The following is a 21,207-nucleotide window of genomic DNA, read 5'->3' on the forward strand; positions in this document are numbered from 1 at the left end:
GATTTTCCGGCCATCCATCCAAAGGCAACGAGTAAGGAAGGAACCAAGGCGGTGGGAGTGATGGGAAAGAGACTGCAGGAATGCAGACAGGGAAGGAGGAGGGATGGGGAATTTGGGACCCACCAAAAAAAGCTGGGAGTGCTGACGTCACCCATCGCCAAATGGGAAATTTGGGTACGTTGAAAATCAGGGAATGTGGAATCTACTTGCTACTGTCGAGATTCTGCCTGAGATTTTTCAGAGGGTCTCATCATAATAATGGAAGGGTATGGTGGTGGTGATGGTGGTGCTCGGTGGGTGGGTGGGTGGACTTGAATAGATTGGTGACAGCCCAGTTGTACTAGCCCACTCCTCTCCCTCTCACTCTCTGTATATCTGTTTTTAATTATCTCCATCTCCAAGTGTACGTAAACTAGGCTGTCTTGGGTGCTCTAACTGGAATTAGAAGAGTGACAAGCTGAAAGCATATTTTTTTTCGTTGTTGAAAATTCTCGTCGCAACTTGCAAGGACAGAAGGCTGGCTAAATTTTTCTGAACACGGTGTGGGCATGATGTTGATGGGGGTTTGGTAATCTTCAATATTGTCTTCTGCATTCAAATATGTGGATGAAAAGGGATGAGATCCAAATGATAAGGAAACAAATTTATGTAATGAAATAACAGAGTGCATAAAATCCGGCTCATACATGCCAATTGACCGTGGTCCCCATGGAAATTCCATTGCATTTTGTTGATAGTTTCACTGTTAAATTTGAACAAATGAATCCGGAAAAGTAACTGATAAACGATAATAAGGTAAGCAAGGGGTGTACATGTGTGTGTGTGTGTGTGTGAGAGAGAGAGAGAGAGAGAGTAGGGAACAAAGTAATTTCAAGTGCAGGCCCTAACGAAACTGTCTTCATCGTAATAGGAACAAACAGGATGTTCCACCAATCATGGCTAGAAACTAGCAGCAGCCAAGCTGGCCTTTTTTGTCCTTAACTTGATAAAACAAACCTCTGAGCATATTGTTTCTATCACTTGGAAAGTGGTTACAAAGAAGGCAAATCTCAAGTGAAGCAGCAGAACCAACATAATTATGGGAAATCTAATGATAAAACAGCTCGGAGACGAATGAGAAATCAGGTGAGAAATTATGTCAAAATGCAGATAATAAACCACCCCAGAAATGACACTAATGTCACTGGAATTTAGCTTACTGTTCTGAAAAGAAGATAGGCATTTCCAGCCATTAAACCAAACTCCAAACATGCAAATGAAGAGCCTGAGATTGTCTTGAAAGTACTAATATCCGATTAAATAGAGGAAATTTGGAAGGACAGTTGATTCCGGACTCTAAAAAATCCTAAGTTGCCGAATTCCATAATAGCATCTGGAATGAATATTAGTAACTGCTTGACCACGTTTCATTAATCTTCCAAGAGTGTGACTCGCCAGAGTCGTATCTCTACATCTAATAAGAATATATATCCGTCAGACTTCCATGCATGGGGTATGATTCTACTTGTCAAAACTCCTTTCCCTCACAAATTAAAAAATTCCATCACTTCCGGACTTATGGCTACCTTAACTTTGACTGAATTTACCCACTTCAAAGACTATTTGGGCATTGATGTTTAAACACCTTGACTACAGGTTTTTAACTTACATGAATAAAATACAAGAAACTTGAAAAATGGTTGGATGCAATAGCCCTCAAGAATATTGCTCGTGCAGAACAATATAAAGCTTGTCCTAAATGACAATATCGGTCAGCAGCCAATCAAAGATTGAGCACATCAGCTTGGATTTGATCGCTGATATAGTCCGCTAATTACACCAATCTTTTTTGCCAGTTAAACAGCTTGACTACGGGTTACCAAGTGCTGAATACAAGCTTTTAGTTTGTGTGCATGTGTTCTGAATCCTGATTCATCTTGCAAGCATGCTAAGCATATGAAAGCTACAAAGTGCAGAATACCTGTTTGAATAACTGTGTCGTGTGATTACCAGAGCCCATAAGATTCAGACAAGGGAGATTCCAATTGACCTTGGACGGCGATTGTGTCCAATGTTTAGTGGCTCTATTGCTCTGCAAATGAAGGGTCCCCAGATATGCGTTGTTATCATTGGCCTATAGGCAGTGGCCAATCAAAGGAATGAGGGGACGCTTCCTGTATAATGGGGTTGTCCTGCCAGACTCATTCAATCTTGCATGACTCAGTACAGTACAAATATAAAAAGCACCTTGTGAGTATTTCTTCATCCCACTTGGCTTTTCTTCATCTGATACTTTATTGCTTTTGGGCTCTTGGGTCGACATCACCTTCACCTCCCTTTGTACATACAGTAGGAAAAAAGAGCGTCCTTTTGTGACTTAAGTCTAATTCCCCAGAGAATTAAAATCAAGCAATGATGTTGATATCAGGATAGACACCATCAGTAATCCCAAGAAACCAAAAAAAAAAAAAAAACCATGCTAAAGAACTTTTAACTTATTAGCAGTAACTTTTTTTGCCCAGGAAATTTCTTAGAAAAAACTAATAAACATTAAAGAAATCAAACAACAGTAGGAAAGAAAAAGGAGCATCCTTTTGTGTCTTAATTCTCCTTAGGAATAAAAACAATCCATGATGTTGGTATCAGCATAGACACCATCAGTAGTCCCAAGAAAGCACAAAGACGTGCAAAAATATCTTACCCCCCCCCAATTTTGTATAAGAAAAAAATAAATTAAAGATTAAAGAAACCAAACAACCCTTATAATTTTGAATACCATGTAACTATGGTTTAATACCAAAAAAAAAAAAAAAAAAGAGTCCGATTTCTACCTATCTTTGGGAAAAATTAATCTTGATATATAGCTGCTGCCCAAGGATCCATTACTGATTTGTAAAATTAGGTGTAGGCTATTGGTCATTGATCATGAATTCCCATAATAACTTTGTGCGAAGATTTAAAAGCAAGAGCTATGTGCTTTAAAAGACTTGAAGCAAAACCCAGCCGCGAATCAGGAAGGAACTGAGATGTGTCAACCCCACAAACCACGTCACTTAGCAAGAAGCCCACAAAACAGTCTCTGTAACGATGCGGGCCAATAATATAAAGTCGAGATATTAATAATTTTTATTGAATTTAAATTATATTTAATGGTTTATATTGGATAAGTCTATGAGCGATAAATTATTGAGTTTGATTAACAGTTTTAATTAGGCTTAATAATTAGGTTAAATCTCATTTATTATTTATTGAACAAGTTAGACTTATTTTAGAATTTAAAGATTTGGCCATTATAAATTTATTTCAATTTAAAATCATCACTGATTGAAGTCTCCTATGCAGTCTCAGTCACTGCAAATCTTATACCAATTGAACTACTAGATCATGTTTTTAAATTCAAACTTTCTTCTTGAATGATCATGATCGAGTCCAACTCGAACTCAAACTTGTCGGCATCTTGTTCCAACAAGGATACAACTCTATAAGTCATCTTCCCGTTAAAACTCTTTGACCTAATCCAACTCAAATTGGTCGTCACCCTCTTCCAAATCTCTCTATAAATATCTCACTTTCGTATTATTTGGAAAAAAAAAAAATCATAAACCTCTTAATCCAACATCGTGATCAATTTTATGTCGGAAAGTTTAGGAAGCAACACTACAAGATAAGTAGTTTCATCATAAATTAGAATTAGCATACGTTAACTAGTTATATATATTATTATTAAAGCCAATTCTTTCAAAGCTAGTTAGTATTTACGTACCACACATGTTATGATATTTGCAAGCACGTGATTTATCATGTTTCATTCCGCATATTATAGTTATGTATATATTATACATTTCACGTTGTATAAGACACGTAAGTTTTCATAATATCACGTGTAAGATAAGCTCATAACAGTTAATCAGATAATCATTCAGATTCATGGTACCAATGTGATTTATGAATGGGCTTGTAAGCCACGGATCTAAGCATAGTCCACCATAGTATGTTAGAATATTATTAGCGGCTCCTTAAACGGCCGCAAGATGTGGGGTCGGTGCACAACCTTGCACACAAGATTAAGTATGTGAGCCAGTAAGATAAGTATGATAAGTTGGTTAATTCAAGACAATGTATGCATGACATAAGCATACATATGAATGATCATGATTTTAAGTTTTCAGTATAAAATATTTTTTGAAAAATCTTATATTAAGTATGTTTACGTTATGATGAGTTTCTTACTGAGTTATTGACTCATTTTAGTTTGTTTTTATGTTTTTAAACCACTCCAAGTTAGGATAATTATGACAATAGAGTTGCAGGATAAGACTTAGTCCAAGGAGGCATAACAGTTGCCTAGATCATGTATAGAGATTTTAAGTTATGATTTTTATGGTAAGGGCTTTGAGAAATTTTTATAAATACTTCCACGCACTCTCTTTTATAATCTTAGTATTTTAATATAGAATTATTTTATTTATAAAATTTTTGTACCTGACGCTGCTTTTATAATAAGAGAAAATATTTTTAAGTTAAAGATTCAGTAGTAATACTCCGGTCTCAAAAATTTTGAAAGTGACTATTATTAACTGTAGAGAGCGGGATGTTACAGTCCCTTAGTGACATCACTAAGGTGGGTTAAGTGCCACCATGCAGTACATAGAAAGCAAGCATATAAGCCAAAGCATGAAGAAATTTCTAATTGTGGGGCCTTGATTTCCATTCAATCATCCATATCACGCGAAGTCATTTTCAGTATTCTAAAACCTCCACAATGCGTGTACTTAAAAAGTATTCATCCTCACCTCTCATGGCCCGATTTGTCTGCCACATGTATTCTCTCTAAAGTCAAAAATGGTGTCCCATTGTATCTTCTTCAATCTTAAACAGAACTTTCACTGAGAATTCATCTCATGAATCGTGAAGGATCCTTTGAAAGGCTGAAAACGATCCCCGCATGGTAGCAGCAGCAACAAAAAAAAATGTTAGGAAACAATCCTCACTGAAGCAAGATATCTTACTCATAACCCAACCAAAACATCAAAAAAAAAAAAAACATATAACACAGAAGCATGAGTTATTAAGCAGAGAAGGATCAAGAATTCTCACACCACTAATGGTTGCATCTGTCATTATTTGGGAAACAGTTGAGAGCTTTAACTGAGCAGATCCTTCTTCACCCACCTTGTCACCCGAAACTTTAGCTGGAAGTGCTACACATATATACTAGATATTTCACATTCATCATGATATATAGTTGTACAAGCAAGATAATGCCATTACCATTCCATTGGCTGGAAAAAACAAATCCTTACCAGTATGAAGCTAGCATGCAGATCCTAACACCAATTTTCATCCAACTCAAGTGGAAAAATAGATTCCAGCATTACTATGGACGATTGTTCATACGGAAGACTGTCCAGTACTATATCAGTGGCTCTCGAGTTCTGCTTTACATTAAAGTAAAAATGACGACGAAACAACTTCTTTCTGTAAAGCTTGCTCCATTGCTTGCTTCTAAAGGAAAGGTCATGGCCAGAAATGGCTAACGCCTTTGTGACGCACTGTGCAAAGATTTATCGTTCATCATTGCTGAACTGAACTTGTTATTTCTGGCATTGACAAACCTGTTATGGTGAGGGCAAAGATTTATCGATTCGCATGCTGAGCACCTTGATAGCGTATTGCCGATTTCTCCATCGCAGGCCTTTTTTCCTTCAACGGCGAGTCGTTTAGTTTCCATAACAGTGTTCCAGGCTCCAGCAAAATGGCCCGCTGTTTTTGGGCTCAAGGACCGCAACCCTTTTACACGCGTTCCCGATTCGTCCATTTCAATTTATAAAGAATCATTTTAGAGTCATTGCAATTTGAACTTTGAATTAACACAACAAATAATTAAAATACTTAAATTATTTATCTAAAATAGATATAGATATTATCTATTTTAAACAAAATGATACAAACAAAAAATATATTTTGTCTTTTATTAAAATGATCATTTTTCCTCACTAGAAATTTCGGAATTGTATTGTTATTTTATGTGATCTCAATGAATTTTTTATTATTATTTATTTTAGTTGGTATTTGTTTTTCGAAGAACACCCTTAATGAACACTTTTGTGAAAACTTATAATATAGAAAAGAGAAGTGTTAAACCCATAAAAAATATTTTGCAATATGATGTAAACAATATCAAATCACGTTAATCTATATCAAATCATCTTAATTTATAAAATTCATTTATTGTACTAAGCATTTGTCATTTAAAAAAAAATGTGTGTGAGGGAAGGCTCACTCCTGTAGTGCCTATGCAAGCCAAGGCCCATCTCCGAAGGGCCCAAGCCTAGGAAGGCTGAATCACAAAGCCCGGGCCGAGTAAGGAAGCCAAGGGCTAGGGACAAGAGGGTCGGGAAGTCAAGTAAACACGGGACCAGACTATCCGAGCCTGTCCATTCAAGGTCCGGGAGGATCAAGGTCAGCCAAATCAAATAACCGGGCCAGGTGGGCAGCACATCATCAGGCCCCCAACTCCAGAGTCCCGAATCCCAAGCACAAGCCAACCCAGATCGATGTCAGGAAATCCGGCGCATAGTGGAGCGTCCCATGAGTCAAGGACAACTCACCTGCAATCTGACATCTCCTGACATGACAGAGAAGTGGTGGCCGCGTAGACGTAGGACAGCAGACACTGTGCAATCTCTCATTAGGTCGTAGACTAGCCTCCCACGAGAGCGACAAAGATGAGTGGTGGCAGGTCTGGCATCTGACACACCACGATCTCCCTCAACGAAAGGGCCTGATTTAGGTATAAATAGGGATGACCTCCTTACGAGAGGGGGTCGATTCAATTTGGGTAACTCTTATTCTGTATTGTATTTTCTCTTCTCCAGAGAGCATTCAACTGACTTAGGCATCGGAGTGATCTCGGAAGCCACGAGAGCCTCATTTTCTTCTTAGTTGCAGGTTTCTGGAAGCTTGGGCCTTGCGGAACTGTTCGGACTGCGGAACATGACATCAACAATGTGTTTCTAATGTATTCAAACTAGACATGAAAAAAGTTACATGACAACAATTTGATTTTGGAAGGAAAATTCGTTTCTTTCTTATAATGTTCAAATTTGATGTTGGCGATTAATGGATAAAAGAGTATTTACCATCGGTTAACTGGATGAGTCCTAATAAGATAGGTGAGATCATGTGCGTAATTGTGACACTTCAATGAAAAGATAATTTCAATTTTATTTAATTATTTTTTATTTTAAGTAGTGGTAAATTAATTGTAGACTAATTGTGTAAGTTTATCATTTTTCTTATATTGATCCGACTTTTATACTCATTATTCTAAATTTTATTTTATGAAAAATTATAAACTTTTAATTAGTCTATAACTAATTTACCTAAAAGATAATTAAGTAAAATTAAAATTATCTTTTAATAAAGTGTCATAATTATATTGATTAACTTAAAATAAATTATAAAATAATCGTGTAAAAGAGTTTTTAGGTATCATCGTCACCCTCAATATAATTAGCGAGAAAAAAACGCATCATGACGTCGTCACTCTGAGTCTGTAACCTCTTCAACCCCTTCTTCCTCTTCTTTTGGATCTTGAACGTCCCAGCTCTCAGCAGGAATTACCCATTGCACAAAAGCTCCAGCTTCTGATCCTCTTCCCCAATATCTTAATCAAAAGAGAACTAAAATTTGCACTCTTTTTTCTCATTCTCCTAATCTCTTCCGTTGTTATTTCCAGTCTTGTAAGCCCTCTTGACCATCAGTCCATTCTTCGATCGCATCGGTTTCTGATCGCAATTTCTTCAGAACAGACAAAATCCATCTCTAGAAGCTTGTGATTATTCGAAGGGCGCGCAGGTGGATTCGGGACGAAAGCCACCCTCTTCATTCTTACACTGAGAACTGCCCATTTCTTGATCTCGGCTTCGGGTGCAGTCAAAATGGACGAAAAGATGAAGATCGAATACCGAAAATGGAGATGGAAACAGGTGGGCTGTGATCTTCCAAGGTAATGGTTTGAGAGTGGAGTTTCGGAATGCCTGTTCATGCATGCCATGCATATTGCATGGATGGTTGCCCTTTTCTCCTTCTTTGTCTTATCCCTGTTGGGTCGGGTCCTCTTTCTGTATGCTCAAACTCTATAAACCTAGAACTAGCTAGCAAGACTCCAAGAATTTTTGAATGCCATTGTCTGAGAGATATTCAAATTCAAAAATATATTTGTTAGCTCAATCCTTAAAATGTTAGGACTAGAAATGAAGTGTTTTTAAATCATTTTGTTTTGTGAATGGCGTACGTCCCGTTAACTGGCTACTTATAACCAGGTGACTCTGCATGTTATTTTTGAGTCTATAAAATTTGAGGGGAAAGAGAGAGAGAGAAAGAGAGAGGAATCCTTTTCTTATCCTTTTAATTGCAAAATGCTATGCACAAGACCATTTTGGTAAAATGTTGTGTCTAAGCATCTCAGATTCAATGCAAGCTGTGAGCTCTTGGAAAGAAGCCGAAATGGACGTATAGTGTTTGCCGGTGATTCTATTGGAAGAAACCAGTGGGAGTCTTTGCTATGCATGCTTGCACAAGCAGTCTCCAACAAGTCCAGAATATATGAAGTTAATGGAAATCCCATAACCAAACACAAGGGCTTCCTCTCCATGCGGTTCAATCATTACAGCCTTGTCGTTGAATACTACAGGCACCTTTTTCTGGTTATCACCTCGGAACTCCTCAAGTCGAGTTGGAATCACCATTTGGGTTGATGAGTTGCACTGGTACTCAAAACGGTGGATAGGAGGAGATGTTCTGGTTTTTAATGCCGGGCATCACCGAACGAAGATTGAGATCATGTACGTAAAGAGTTTCCAATATTTCCTGCTACCCGTGATCAAATATTCGACATTCAAGGCCGAATTTGCTCTTGCTTAATCTTTTGATGACCCAGAACATGACACTCTTGTAATCATTTTGTTGATAAGTGACAGTCATACATAAAGCTGAGATAATTAATGGTAAATGTTTATGACTGTTCTTCTGCGTTTCAGGGGCTGCTATTTCCAGGAAGGAGGCAAAAGTAAATATGATAATGAGTATGATGGAAGCATTCCGGAAGTCTCTACAAACATGGAAGTCCTGGGCATTACGAAATCTTGATCTAGAAAGGAGTCATATATTCTTTCGTAGCTATTCCGCTGTGCATTACAGGCAAGTCTCGTAAAGCAAATAGATGTATAATCCCAACTAGGGCACATCTTCATTCATGGTATCTGTAGGCAGCAGACTATCTGTGTACACTAATTCATCACCAGTTTCAAACCCCGGAGGCGCCCTTGATTACGCAATGAATCATGAGCTCCGACTCAAATGTTTTGGCGTGTAAAATTGCAGGAATGACATGTGGGATGGCAGGGGTTGATGCGATAAAATTATGGAACCGGAAACAAAAACTACACGATGCTGGAAGCTGAACCACTGAATAATGTATTCATCTTCAATGTAATTAAACAGATGGATAATGGTAACAGGACGATCCATTACTTAAACATCACCTGTCTAACAGACTTTAGGAAAGATGGTCATCCTTCAAAGAATCGCGCGCCAGGGACTCCAGCTCTAGCTTCACAAGACTGCAGCCATTGGTGTCTGCCTGGAGTGCCAGACACATGGAATGAACTTCTATATGCTCATCTGTTGTCGAAAGAATTCAGAACCAACTGAGATTAACGTTTAAAAAAATAATACGACTGCATAATCGATAACACTGGCTGTACATAATTTGCATTGGGTTCTAGTCAGGCTAGTTCCTCTGAATTTTCATTTGGATTTTCTTCACTGGTTTCCATCTCTTTGACTTTCTCAAGTTGCCTCAATAGATCCAATCTTTCGGGACCATACGTAGATGGTATCTGCCAAAAAACATAACAGTTGACTGGGACAAATACAGGATTTTAATCTCACGAAGATTTAAAAAAAAAAATTACTTAGGGTCAAGCCACACACCAGTGCCGGTACGTATCTCTGAATGGCAGCCAACATGGCCGCATGTCCAACTGCAGTAACCTATAAACATATGAAACCACCAATAGATTCTTTTTTTCTAAAGCTGAAATTACATGTGTATTCCGTCATTTAGAATGTACACATACACAATCTGTAAAAGACATGACTATAAACTTTGCAAAAACATTAAAAAAGAACTATTTTCTCATGATCGTAGAATCCCAACTCATCTGAAATGATGTGGCAACAAAACTACTCAAGTTTGTGGGACCAAAAAATGGTCCCACTCACACGAAATGGAAGGAAAAAAGAGGCATGCTAGTCCAAAGAAGTGAGACTAGAAGTTAAAACCTACAGCAAGAATTTTGAGCTATATAGTGAATAAGATATTATAAAAAACCTGGAAAGTGAGAAATAAGAATGCAATGTTTTTTTTTTTTTCCAATGCAATCACGAGGGAAATATTTCATTTTAAACTCACAGGAAGAAGCATCAAAACGCCAATTGGAACAACTGATGCTAAGTCGGTCATCGTTCTTCTGAAAGCTTTCTTTTCCTTTCCAGTCAATTCATCTCCTACTAGGACACGTCTGAGCAACCCCATAGAAGCAGCAACATCGATAGCTAGAAGCTGGGTTCCTTGCCAGACATCCTGCTCAGTAATAGTTTGATTATGATGTGTTAAAGCTGAGACATTCTCATACAAACAGGCAAGGAGAAAACAGTCTAGTTCTTAAATTACAAATAATACTACTAATTCCAATAATCAAAATTCAGTGGCCCTGGTAGCAACAGGGAATCGAGAGGTAGTGCATGTCTAGGCTATCAAAGTAAAAGTAACATCAAAATTTTAAAATCCACATTCTTTAAGGGGGGGCACTTGAAACTGCAAGAACGCATAATGCAAATGACTAAAAAATAGTGGTAGTAATGTATACTGGTTAGACCATGAACCATATTTCAACTGATGAAAAACCATAAGATATCCATACCGTGCTGGTTTCTTTCAGCTTGACAAATGATTTTTCGATGATACTTTCTTTCCTCTGGACCTGGACCAATTGAGAATCTCTTGCATCAGCATGATACTTATCACCATCATCTGTAACGTTATACTCCTGAAAAAAAAAAATCATATCTAATTAGGAAACTTCTTTTATAAGTAATAAAAGATTTTATTGAAACAAATGTATACGTGAAGCCCATTTACACAAGAAGTATACAAAAGAAAACACCTAAATACATTCTAGAAAACGGAAAGTGACATCAGAAAACCATGAACGGAAAGACCATTGTTCCCTAAAACTGAAAGCCAAGACAGTAAGGAATGAACAAAGAAATTCTAGATTTGTTCTAAAGAATACTCTTTATCATTAAAACACTGCTCATTCCTTTCCATCCAAACACGCCACATAAGACACAAGGGGATCATCTTCCACGCCGCACCCACTTGAGAACAGCCATGAATCCCATTCCAGCAAGCAAGTAGTTCGACCACTCTCGTTGGCATCACCCAATCCAAGCCAATTTTGCAAAAAACACCTTTCCGCAAAGCCCTTGCCACCTCACAATGCAAAAGGAGATGATCCACTATTTCCCCATTCTTTTTGCACATGCAGCACCACTCCATAACAATAATACCTCACTTCCTTAAATTGTCCAACGTCAACATTTTCCCAAGAGAAGCTGTCCAAATGAAAAAAGCCACCTTAGATGGCACATGTGACCTCCAAATTCTCTTCCAAGGAAAGGAAGGACTGTCCTCAAAAGACAATAGCTTATAATACGAACAAACAGTGAATTCTTTACTCCCCTTCAAAGTCCACAACATCCTATCCATGACATTACCATTAATCCTCAGTGAGTATAAAAGCTAAAAAAAGTTGAAACTTCATCAATCTCCCAATCTTGAACTGCTCGAGTTAAACAAATACCCCACTGAATCACACCATTAGAGCAAGAAAACAGATCTGAAACAGCAGCAAAATTATCCGAAGCCAATCTAAAAATAACCGGAAACATACTGTTGAGAGCCTGCTCACCACACCAAATATCAAACATCAGCAAACATATCTAATTAGGAAACTATAGCCTCAAACAACACGAATGGCTAGCAAAGAACTAAAATTAACACCAAAGCATCTACCTCTCACTCTCTTGCACCCACCAACACAAATGCATTATAAAATAAGGGTTAGATTAGGTATGCACTTTAGATGCACTTGTGTCTTCATCGAAACTAGCAGTGCCTGTGCATCACATGACTCAAAACAACCATATATTTACTGCAAAGCAACAATTTCTCAGAGAGTCCGAGATAATTATTCATCTTCATCACATGTAAGCAAAGCCAAGGACTTTTGGCAACGTCATGGACCAACAGCTGACCAACCTTAAATTACTATAACACATGGTCCCACCAACCTTCATATTATTCTGAAAATTTTTGGGAGAAGGCAAGGCAAAGTTTTTCAGGAGTCGGCCTTTTGGAATTTATAGGAAGAAGAGCAGTCCATTTTGCTATCAAATGTAAAATCCTGCATTGAAATTAAAGACATCGACACCAACGCATGGCCCAATTGCCATCAGAAGCTCAAAAAGTCAACAGAATTTACTGGGACTGTAGTCACCTTTAACCTAGGCCCCATCCAACATTCACCAATCCAAGGAACTCTACCTCGTAATGGCAGATTTGGCTATATTTGTTCTGTGCATCTGAGTATCTTATTTAAGAGTTTGAGATATACCTCCTCATTATCTGATTGATCAGTACTTCTTTGGACACGATTTTCCAGTTCTATTAGTTCATTCCTTAGAAGTTCAAAACGCCACATTTCATTAGATTCTGAGTCCGGAACATCAATATTGGAAGAAGTCTGCCCCACACATTCATTTTCCTGCATGCAGAAGAAAAATAAAATCAGATAATTTCCACTTCAATAAAGCACACCATCTTAAGCATAATACATTTTTTAGGTACCATATTAAGCATATTATATTAACTACCTAAGGCAATGTTATGTCAAAAACCAAGTGAACAAATTGTTGGGATGCTGGGTTAAAATAACTTGAAAGCTGAATTCATGTCATAGCCCTTTTAGTATTCTTCATTGCTCAGCTGAGACTACTGAGTGTGAAAAGAACCCTATTAGCTATCCTTTTACTTTAATAAGTCAGTCAATAATCTACGCATAAATAAATAAATACAATGTAATCATGCACCCAAACGCATTATAGGAATGGCAGTCATTACAATTTAGTTGAGCTATACAACCTGCCCCTGACCAGAAAGAATAGACTTTTTAAATATGCAAAACATATCTACCGAACAGCAACCATAGTGCTTTCGTATACAAGAATTCCTCAAATGTAAATAATGCATTTGGCTATTCCCCCACAATGTTCTGTGATATATGCGCAAGTAATTCACATCATATACTCGTGTTAAAAGTGGGACATACGGATCCATCCATAGTTGACTCTGGACCAGGCTTCATGGCTGGAGGGCGCATAAAAAATGAGCTCCACAATCCATCAGATTTATTGAAAAGTCTGGAACAAAATATCTTACTGAATAAGTTTAACTTAATTGAAGAAGAAAATACAGTATATCAGGTCACCTTGGAAAAATCAAAGGTGGGGATTAAATTCCAAGCTTGGAGCATGTGAAAGAGCCAAACCTAGAGTAGCAGTTCCATACCTGTTGCTCTTGCCCAGCAATACATTAGTACTATTCCTGTTTTTTACTTTCAAGTACGGTTGCTTCCCACCCAAACTTGTCTGGGAATTACGGTCTCCATCTCCCTGGATAATAAGTACAACAAAGAAACTGAGAAAATATACAAATTTCAACAAGGATGGGTGATATCACACAACAGCTGTATAGACATGATCCTAACTGATGAAGAATGTGACTGACGAGATCAAACAGAAAGGATTTCTACTGAACGTTTTAAAAAAGACATAAAAAAACATTTTAAAAAGAAAGACCCGTGTAAGCTTGGCAGAAAGCAAGGATCGCAATCTGAACATGCAAAGAAAGACACATGCTGAATTGGTGGTTTTCATTTTCAAGTAAAACATTATTCTCTTTTTTCAGACTTCATTGAAATTTAGTGAAGTATAATGTGATCATTTGCTACATTTAAGAGTTTATTTTATGTTCAATAAAATCTTATGACTAACTAACAGATTTATTGGTGATAAAGATACAAAATTAATATCACTAGCCATCCAAAAATTACATCATTTTACTCTCAAACGAATCTTCAAGACAGTGAGAAGGTCAAGTGAAGTGCAGTCACTGGTTTCAGTCATTCTTGAACAAATATCAGATAACCAGAAGAAAACCTGCTGAAGGGAAGCTGCTTTCGCTCTGAAGGATGCCTCAAAAAATTCAGCCTCTTTTTTTAGCTTCCTTATTTTCTCAAGGTCAGAACAAGCAGCTTTTAGATGCTCTTTTCCAGAACTGGAACTTGATACATGCAACTCTTGAAGCAACTTTTCTAGTCTTATAAGAGCTTCTTCTACACTCTCCAATGCCTGAAACAAGAAGTCAATTTCACCATATCAAAAAAAGCCTTTGACCAAATCCAAATACAAGGACATAGCAAAAGAACTTTTCGAACTGGGACACTAATGGAATTTACAAATCCATTTATTGGGCCCATCAATAGAAAGGTGAAACACCAAGGGTGAGATTAACTAAATGTATTTAGAAATTTACCATAATGCAAAGATTGAGGTCCACTAAAAAACAATGCATTGGCACATATAGTGAACTTTCTGTGTATCATGTTAAAAATTAAATTCATAAAGTGTTCACTTCTTTGTTGTGTTAAATCTTTTTCTATGCTATACATTTTTTCATGATTTAATTGGCTTTTCATATACCTGAATGGTGTAATAGGATACCAAGAATAAGTCAGAATGCCAACACTAAGTTAACCTAGGTCAATTGATTCCGTAACTAAGACCCATAAGCAAAAGTGTGGATTCCAGAGTGAAATAAAGTTCACGTTAACAGCAAATATTACCATTGAAACAATTCAATCGAAAGCAACAATGGAAAAATGGAAAAGCAAGACAGTAAATGCAGATTAAGTGATGAAGTCCCAGACGAGCCAAAGTACCCCCCTAAAAAACTCGTGTTTCTGCTCCTTATGATGCAATTAACTCACATTTTCAGTTAAAAGAATCCTAAATGGCATGAAAACTTCTGCGATGACTTTCCACACATAACTCACTGCTCAGGAATAGTCAATCTCCTCTTAATAGCTCTTTTAATTAGAAACTGAGAAGTTCTCAATTTTCTCCATGCCATGATTTGTTCAGAACTGCAAAATCAGTTGCATACTACAGTATCAATATTCCATTTCATGTCTCATTCCTCTGCAAGAGTTGGACGTTTAGAATCCTGATTATTGTTTAGCCCAAGAGCAAGATGGTGACTATTAAGAATGTAGCTAAAGCACACAAAACAAATATAGATCCTTGTGACTAAGGTGTTCCTAGGTAATGCATCAATTCATAAGGGGCAGTTGTGACTTCAACATTAGCATGAAGCCATTAAATACAGAGACCATTGAATGGAAGAAGCCAACCTTGTCAAAAGAATCCGACTCTTTCTTAGTTGGCAAATAAGTCTTAGATCCACTCCTCTCAAAAGAACTCTTATTGTTGCTTTCCACCAAGTTATTCCTGCATCACATAATTGAGAAAATATGATCTACAACTACTTGTTGATTTTTAAACAAAATCCCTTGGTCCATTTGTGCTCACCATACCTTGTTTTACAGGTTTTCTTTTGAATTTTTGACACAGATGAGTGAACATGTGAACCTGTGTGTCTTTGTGTATGCGCACAAGCACGCGTGTGTGTGTGAGAGAGAGAGAGAGAGATCTGCCTCCATTTGCTTACTTCAACATTCCCAAATCTTCCATGCACTCCGTCAACTTGTTGTGCCTAGAGAAATAGAAAACGTGTCATATTTGCATAAACCACATGCAGCACTTCATAGTTCAAATATTGCATAAACATGAGTTCAATTACCCTCTAGACAGGAATTTTGCTGCCTTGACGTTAGAAGGTTTCTCCAGCCATTTACTGTGTTTGATAAAGCTCTGCATCCAATGAGAGCAAACATCAATTATTTGGGAGATAGCTTCAGCATTGGGAGGACCTTCTCTTTTACTTTTATGGCCGTGTAACTGTCCTTGGGTGCCAATGTTTCCTGGATAAAAAGGCAACCAATCCAACTCTTCGCAGACTACCTATGGAATTCAAAGTGTGATCAAATTCCATAACTGAACCATGAAAGATATTTTTAAGATCATAATAACCGTACATCCTAACCTCAACATACAATTGATACGAACTTATTGATGAAAGCTGAGGATAGTATAACACACTGCCCCCGATAAGGTACCTACAAGAAAGAATAGGACAATTAAATAGATAACCAAACCATAGAAGCAATATCAAACTTAAGGGAAAATAAATAAATTTCAAAGATCAGAAGATATACCTAATGAAGCCTTCAATAGGATCATCTATAACATCATAACCACTAGCAGATAGGAAGGACTTTGTACTTCTGCCCAAGGCAATAAAGAATCCAAATATAGCCAAATCCCTCTCCAAAATCTGTTGTAAATTAACATTGAATATCAATAACAGCTTCTACATTATTAGAAAAATGCATTAAGATTTACTCAAAAATAGGCAAGTGGGAATTGAGAACTCCCATTTCTGTGCTATTCTTCTTATCTATTCTCCTTCCTCTACACATCCTATACCATTATATTTCTACCAAACTAAATGCAGATTGGTTATTACTTTGATTCTTAGCCAATCAATGCTATTATTAATTATGTCAAAATATGATTATGGTCCTGAACTATGCTTTAGATTCAAATTCTATCCTTGAACCACCAATTGTTCTAATGTAGTCCTTGAAATTTTGTAAATACTTGATATACCCTTACTTTATCTCACTGTTACTATGCAAAGAAAGTTGATATCAAAGATTATTTTGCAAACGAGCATTTGCAATGTCGACGTGGCATGCAAAACCACAAATTGGTCTCACATACTAGAACATATGAATTTCATATTTATTGAAAGTAAAATAAGAAGAAAATGACCCTCAAATCTGGGCTCTTACTTATTGAGCCACATGTCCCTTCATATGAGGAATTTTAGATTAATATATATACTTAGGTTGTGCCTCCCTGCCCCTTGAATAATATTACCTTCCCAAAAAGACTAAGAGTTATACCTGTGACTTACTTCAAAATGGTGGTTTTAGTCAATAAGTTCATTACCTTCATATGCATCTCAAGTTCAAACTTATCAATCAATAAGCAAACCTTTTAGACGGGTGAAAGGCAGCATGTTGTCTCTAAAGCTATAACCTAGCACTAACCTCAATACTTTCAGATGTCGTCAGTCTTGACCATATTTTCTCCCTATCTATAGCCCGTTGCAGTTGCTTCTGTACAAGATTTACCCAAAAAATGACCTCTTCTGAATTCCAATCATTATTTACCCTACATGCTGCAGCTCGAGGACCAAAATGGACAAGAAATTCTCTGCATAGTCCAATATCCTTCATAGAATGGTAAGCCTGGCGTATAGGCATAAAATCAACCAGCAAGTCCATCAATCTACCAGTTATTTCTGGAATCATGGAAAAGAATTGTGGACAAGAAACTTTTGCCGGTCCAAGTTTTGTAATGGCAGCAATGCAAGTAAGGGCAAGCATGAGGAGTGATAAATCAGTTGCATTCCCTGATCCCAATGACATACCTTTACCACACCTGGAAGCAAAATAGAATGAACATCATTTCTAAGGTAACTTCAAACTCATCATGCAAAACCTCAACATGCAGTAACTTGAAGATGACAACATACACAGCAGTGGCAGCAGTAAAGCGCACATTCCCTTCAAAATAATTGACAAAGGACGTCACTGACACTGGAACTTGCTTGGACCAAAACCATTCAAAAGCTTCAGGTTGCTTGGCTGATAATTTATCCCTGATTAAGCTCTCCAGTGGAGCTGATAGCCGTAATAAACTGCATTGACAAAAAAAAAATAGACAATAAAAAAGCCTAAACAAAAACTGAAAAGCAACATATAGATAAAGAAAGGGGGGAAAGACAATATAGGTACTTAATGCCATAGACTACAATGTTGACGGGAGTCAATGACCTCTTTAAATCAGATATTTTCAAAGAAAAGATAAATCCAACAAAATTAAAAGAATAACACTCACGCACATTATGAAGCCTACCTTTAGAGACCCTGCCTACAACAGGATACAAAATACAAGTTTTCAGAATTGACTTATGTCAAACTTGCCAGTTACTTGAGAAGGGAAAGGTGTTTTGTTTAATGAGTAGGAAAAACAAAGGAAAGTAGATGAAGCTTATCTCCGAAATTTTAAGACCTCGCATTTGATTTCAAAATTGGCTCAGGCTGTGGAAGACCAACAATCAAACCTTGCCACTGATTAGTTGAGATGTAATAAAGTAAATGCCATTACAATCCAAAGAGGGGAAGAAATTTCAGATCCTTAACATGTGACAAGAAACACTATTTTCATTAACAAAGCAGGCATTGATATCCATCAATAGTTTGCCAGTGAAAGGCATGATGGCTTTACACTGACAACAAAAACTCCCAAGTTTGGCATGCGTCTGAAAATCGATAGCTACTGAGCAACATAAGAACTGATGATATGAAACAGAAGCAACTTGCTACCTCCTTTGAACAACACGATTTATATCTCTGTCTCTGCCATCACCTCGGGATGAAATCTCACTTGCAGCTTGCAATAAGGAATATACAGAAGCCTGAAAATTTTCTTGAACCTTCAGATAGCTTATATATTATATCAGTTTGAATTAAGTAGCAATTGATAAATCAGACCCTAATACAAAGGGTTCTGAATTCAGGGATCTCTTATAGTTGATCACATAGAAAATCTAGAAATTTCACCGGGTTACTTTCATGATATATCAACAAGGAATTTCAAACCATTTTATAATGTAAGAAGTAACAACTCTACCAAAGGAAATAGGAAACTTAAATTGCATTTTAAAGGGAAAAACGCTAGTTCTCATAGATATGGATAACAATTTATGAAGAAGAAACATATATCAAGCCACTGCAAGAGTACACACACATAAAATGAAACATTTATCAAGGCATAAATTCCAAAGAAAGTTTCACGGCAACACCTGATAAGACAGTGTTTTCATCCATGCATTCCTGTCTACACCAAGCCAGGCAGTTGAAAGCCAAGATATTTTTAACAATGAATCCTGTTGTTTGATTGCCAACTCAAAAATCCTGGCAGCCTCATGCAAAGACTGGACAAGTCCATCACTATAATCTTCACCTTGAAGTGATTGACTTAGTTTGGCCCTCATTCCATCCATCTCACCACTCGTAGTTGCTTGGGGACTTCCATTGACAGTTACACCATCATCAGCAGATGCAAGAGGACAGAGGTGTCCCATTTTTCTTGATTTATGAGATGTTAAATAGTTGTTCCTATATCCCACTGACCGGTGGTTAAAACTGTAATTATTCCTCTCCAACGAAGCAAGCCTTATAGCGTATCTCTTCCTCAAACTACCCCAGTTTACCAGGAGGTGATCCAAATTAGCCACTTGTTTAAAGGAAGTGCAGGTTCTAATTGGCTTCCCCGATAGCCATGGATCTGAAGAGCTGCAAATACATAATACGACAATAAGATGCAATGTACACAAATAATTTAACAACAGGTGAACTTTGAGGGGATAAAATGGGATGCAAACTAAAGGGATAATGGCTAGTCCTGTAGCTGTGGGCACATAGCTTTCAAAATATAAGAACTTGCAGCTGCTTCAAGAAGTTATCCTTGGTGTGCTTATCAAAAGCCAACAAATAAGTCGATACCATTTCAAGAAATTGATTTAAAAAAATTAAGACAGAACTTGGTTACCAACAGGCTACAGGGTAAAGCACTCTAAAGAAGCCGCAAAAAGCCCCACAAAACAGGGTCTGAGTCCAAATCTCATACATTTAGACCCACAGTTAAACCTTTTATAGCATTTCGTACTTTTGTGTAGAAAAAAATAGGTAAATCCTTCTTCTTATAGGTTTTTCAAAGTAGCAAATGGAATGTCCTGTGATACATTACTTTAATATCAATGCGGGAAGCATTACAAATACAACGTTGTTTTGTTTCAGCACAATCTCTCGTTCAATCAAGTCACTCGAACTTGCCCATAACCCCAGCAAAGTTCCACAAAACATCCCAAGTGTAGTACAACAGCTAACAACGTACATTACAAACCAAGCTTTAAGAATACACATTATCTCGTTTGATCTGAATTTAGTCCCAGATTAATTCCAAGACAACTCAATCACGAAAAATTAAGGGAAAAAAACCTTGGAATTCACGATTTTCGCTTTGGTCAATAGGGGACAAAGAATCACGAACGAAAAAACTCAGCCAAATAATGCGCAATTAATTTCGAAGCCAAATAATAGGGAAAGAAATCAACCAAACTAGCTCGCTCAAGGGATCCTAGACACAAACGTACAGTAGGAAGTTGTATGTCCCCCCTTTTTACTCTTTTACTCTCAGCCAGTTTCTCAGCAAACAAACTATAAAACTTCAAATTGGAAAATATTAAAAAACATATAAAGAGTGAGTGAATTATTCTAAATCACATGACCAAAACCCAGAGCTTCCTTATATTACTTAGTCCAAAGGAATTGTAATTCCGTGAGTCATTAAAACGACACAAACACCCCTGCAGGAAGAGAAAGAAAATTGAGCACCTTGAATGGAGGAAGCTGTCATGTTGCAATTTAATCGACATATTTGAAAATAAGAAGGCAAATCTGCTCCGTTGCGCAGGAGCAAAAGCAAAACAATCTAAAATAAGAGGAGGTCTGGGGAAAATACGGGGATGAAGGTGTTCTTGGCCAGAAGAAAGGAGGAGGGGAGGGGGGGCGACGTGGCAAAAGGGGTTTATCCTACTACGTGGAGAATCGAAAGATCACAAAACAAAAACGTTGGGTTCGAATTCGGGGAATGCAATTTGCATGCACTTCTTCTGTTACTTTTTAACCACTCTGCTCGGTTAAAATCTAACTTTAGTCAAATTTAACTAACAATATATTTAAAATACCCGATATTAAATTAGATATGTCTATATAAATTTAG

At 37.2% G+C, this 21,207-nt stretch overlaps 1 protein-coding gene, 1 long non-coding RNA gene and 1 pseudogene across 2 annotated transcripts; 1 reads left to right on the top strand and 2 right to left on the bottom strand.

The window, feature by feature from the left end:
* Nucleotides 1-4,697: 4,697 nt before the first annotated feature.
* LOC118348131 lies at nt 4,698-5,410 on the bottom strand. The gene is made up of 3 exons (XR_004801283.1): nt 5,283-5,410; nt 5,077-5,180; nt 4,698-4,907 (listed from the first exon to the last, which is right to left on the bottom strand). It is a non-coding gene; the product is annotated as an uncharacterized LOC118348131 (long non-coding RNA).
* Nucleotides 5,411-7,568: 2,158 nt separating this feature from the next.
* LOC108990506 lies at nt 7,569-9,728 on the top strand (annotated as a pseudogene).
* On the bottom strand, nt 9,437-20,938 carry LOC108990507. Its single transcript, XM_018964499.2, has 18 exons — nt 20,820-20,938; nt 19,226-19,718; nt 18,747-18,838; nt 17,894-18,058; nt 17,406-17,799; nt 16,506-16,624; nt 16,334-16,406; nt 16,031-16,251; nt 15,899-15,943; nt 15,582-15,678; nt 14,329-14,520; nt 13,679-13,782; nt 13,440-13,530; nt 12,726-12,875; nt 10,971-11,096; nt 10,460-10,630; nt 9,979-10,038; nt 9,437-9,884 (listed from the first exon to the last, which is right to left on the bottom strand). Exons 1-18 carry the CDS (start codon nt 20,858-20,860, stop codon nt 9,771-9,773), a joined length of 2,748 nt encoding a protein of 915 aa, XP_018820044.1. The 5' UTR covers nt 20,861-20,938; the 3' UTR covers nt 9,437-9,770.
* Nucleotides 20,939-21,207: the final 269 nt, after the last annotated feature.

Source organism: Juglans regia, chromosome 4 (assembly GCF_001411555.2).
Source record: "Juglans regia cultivar Chandler chromosome 4, Walnut 2.0, whole genome shotgun sequence".
Taxonomy (NCBI): Eukaryota; Viridiplantae; Streptophyta; class Magnoliopsida; order Fagales; family Juglandaceae; genus Juglans; species Juglans regia.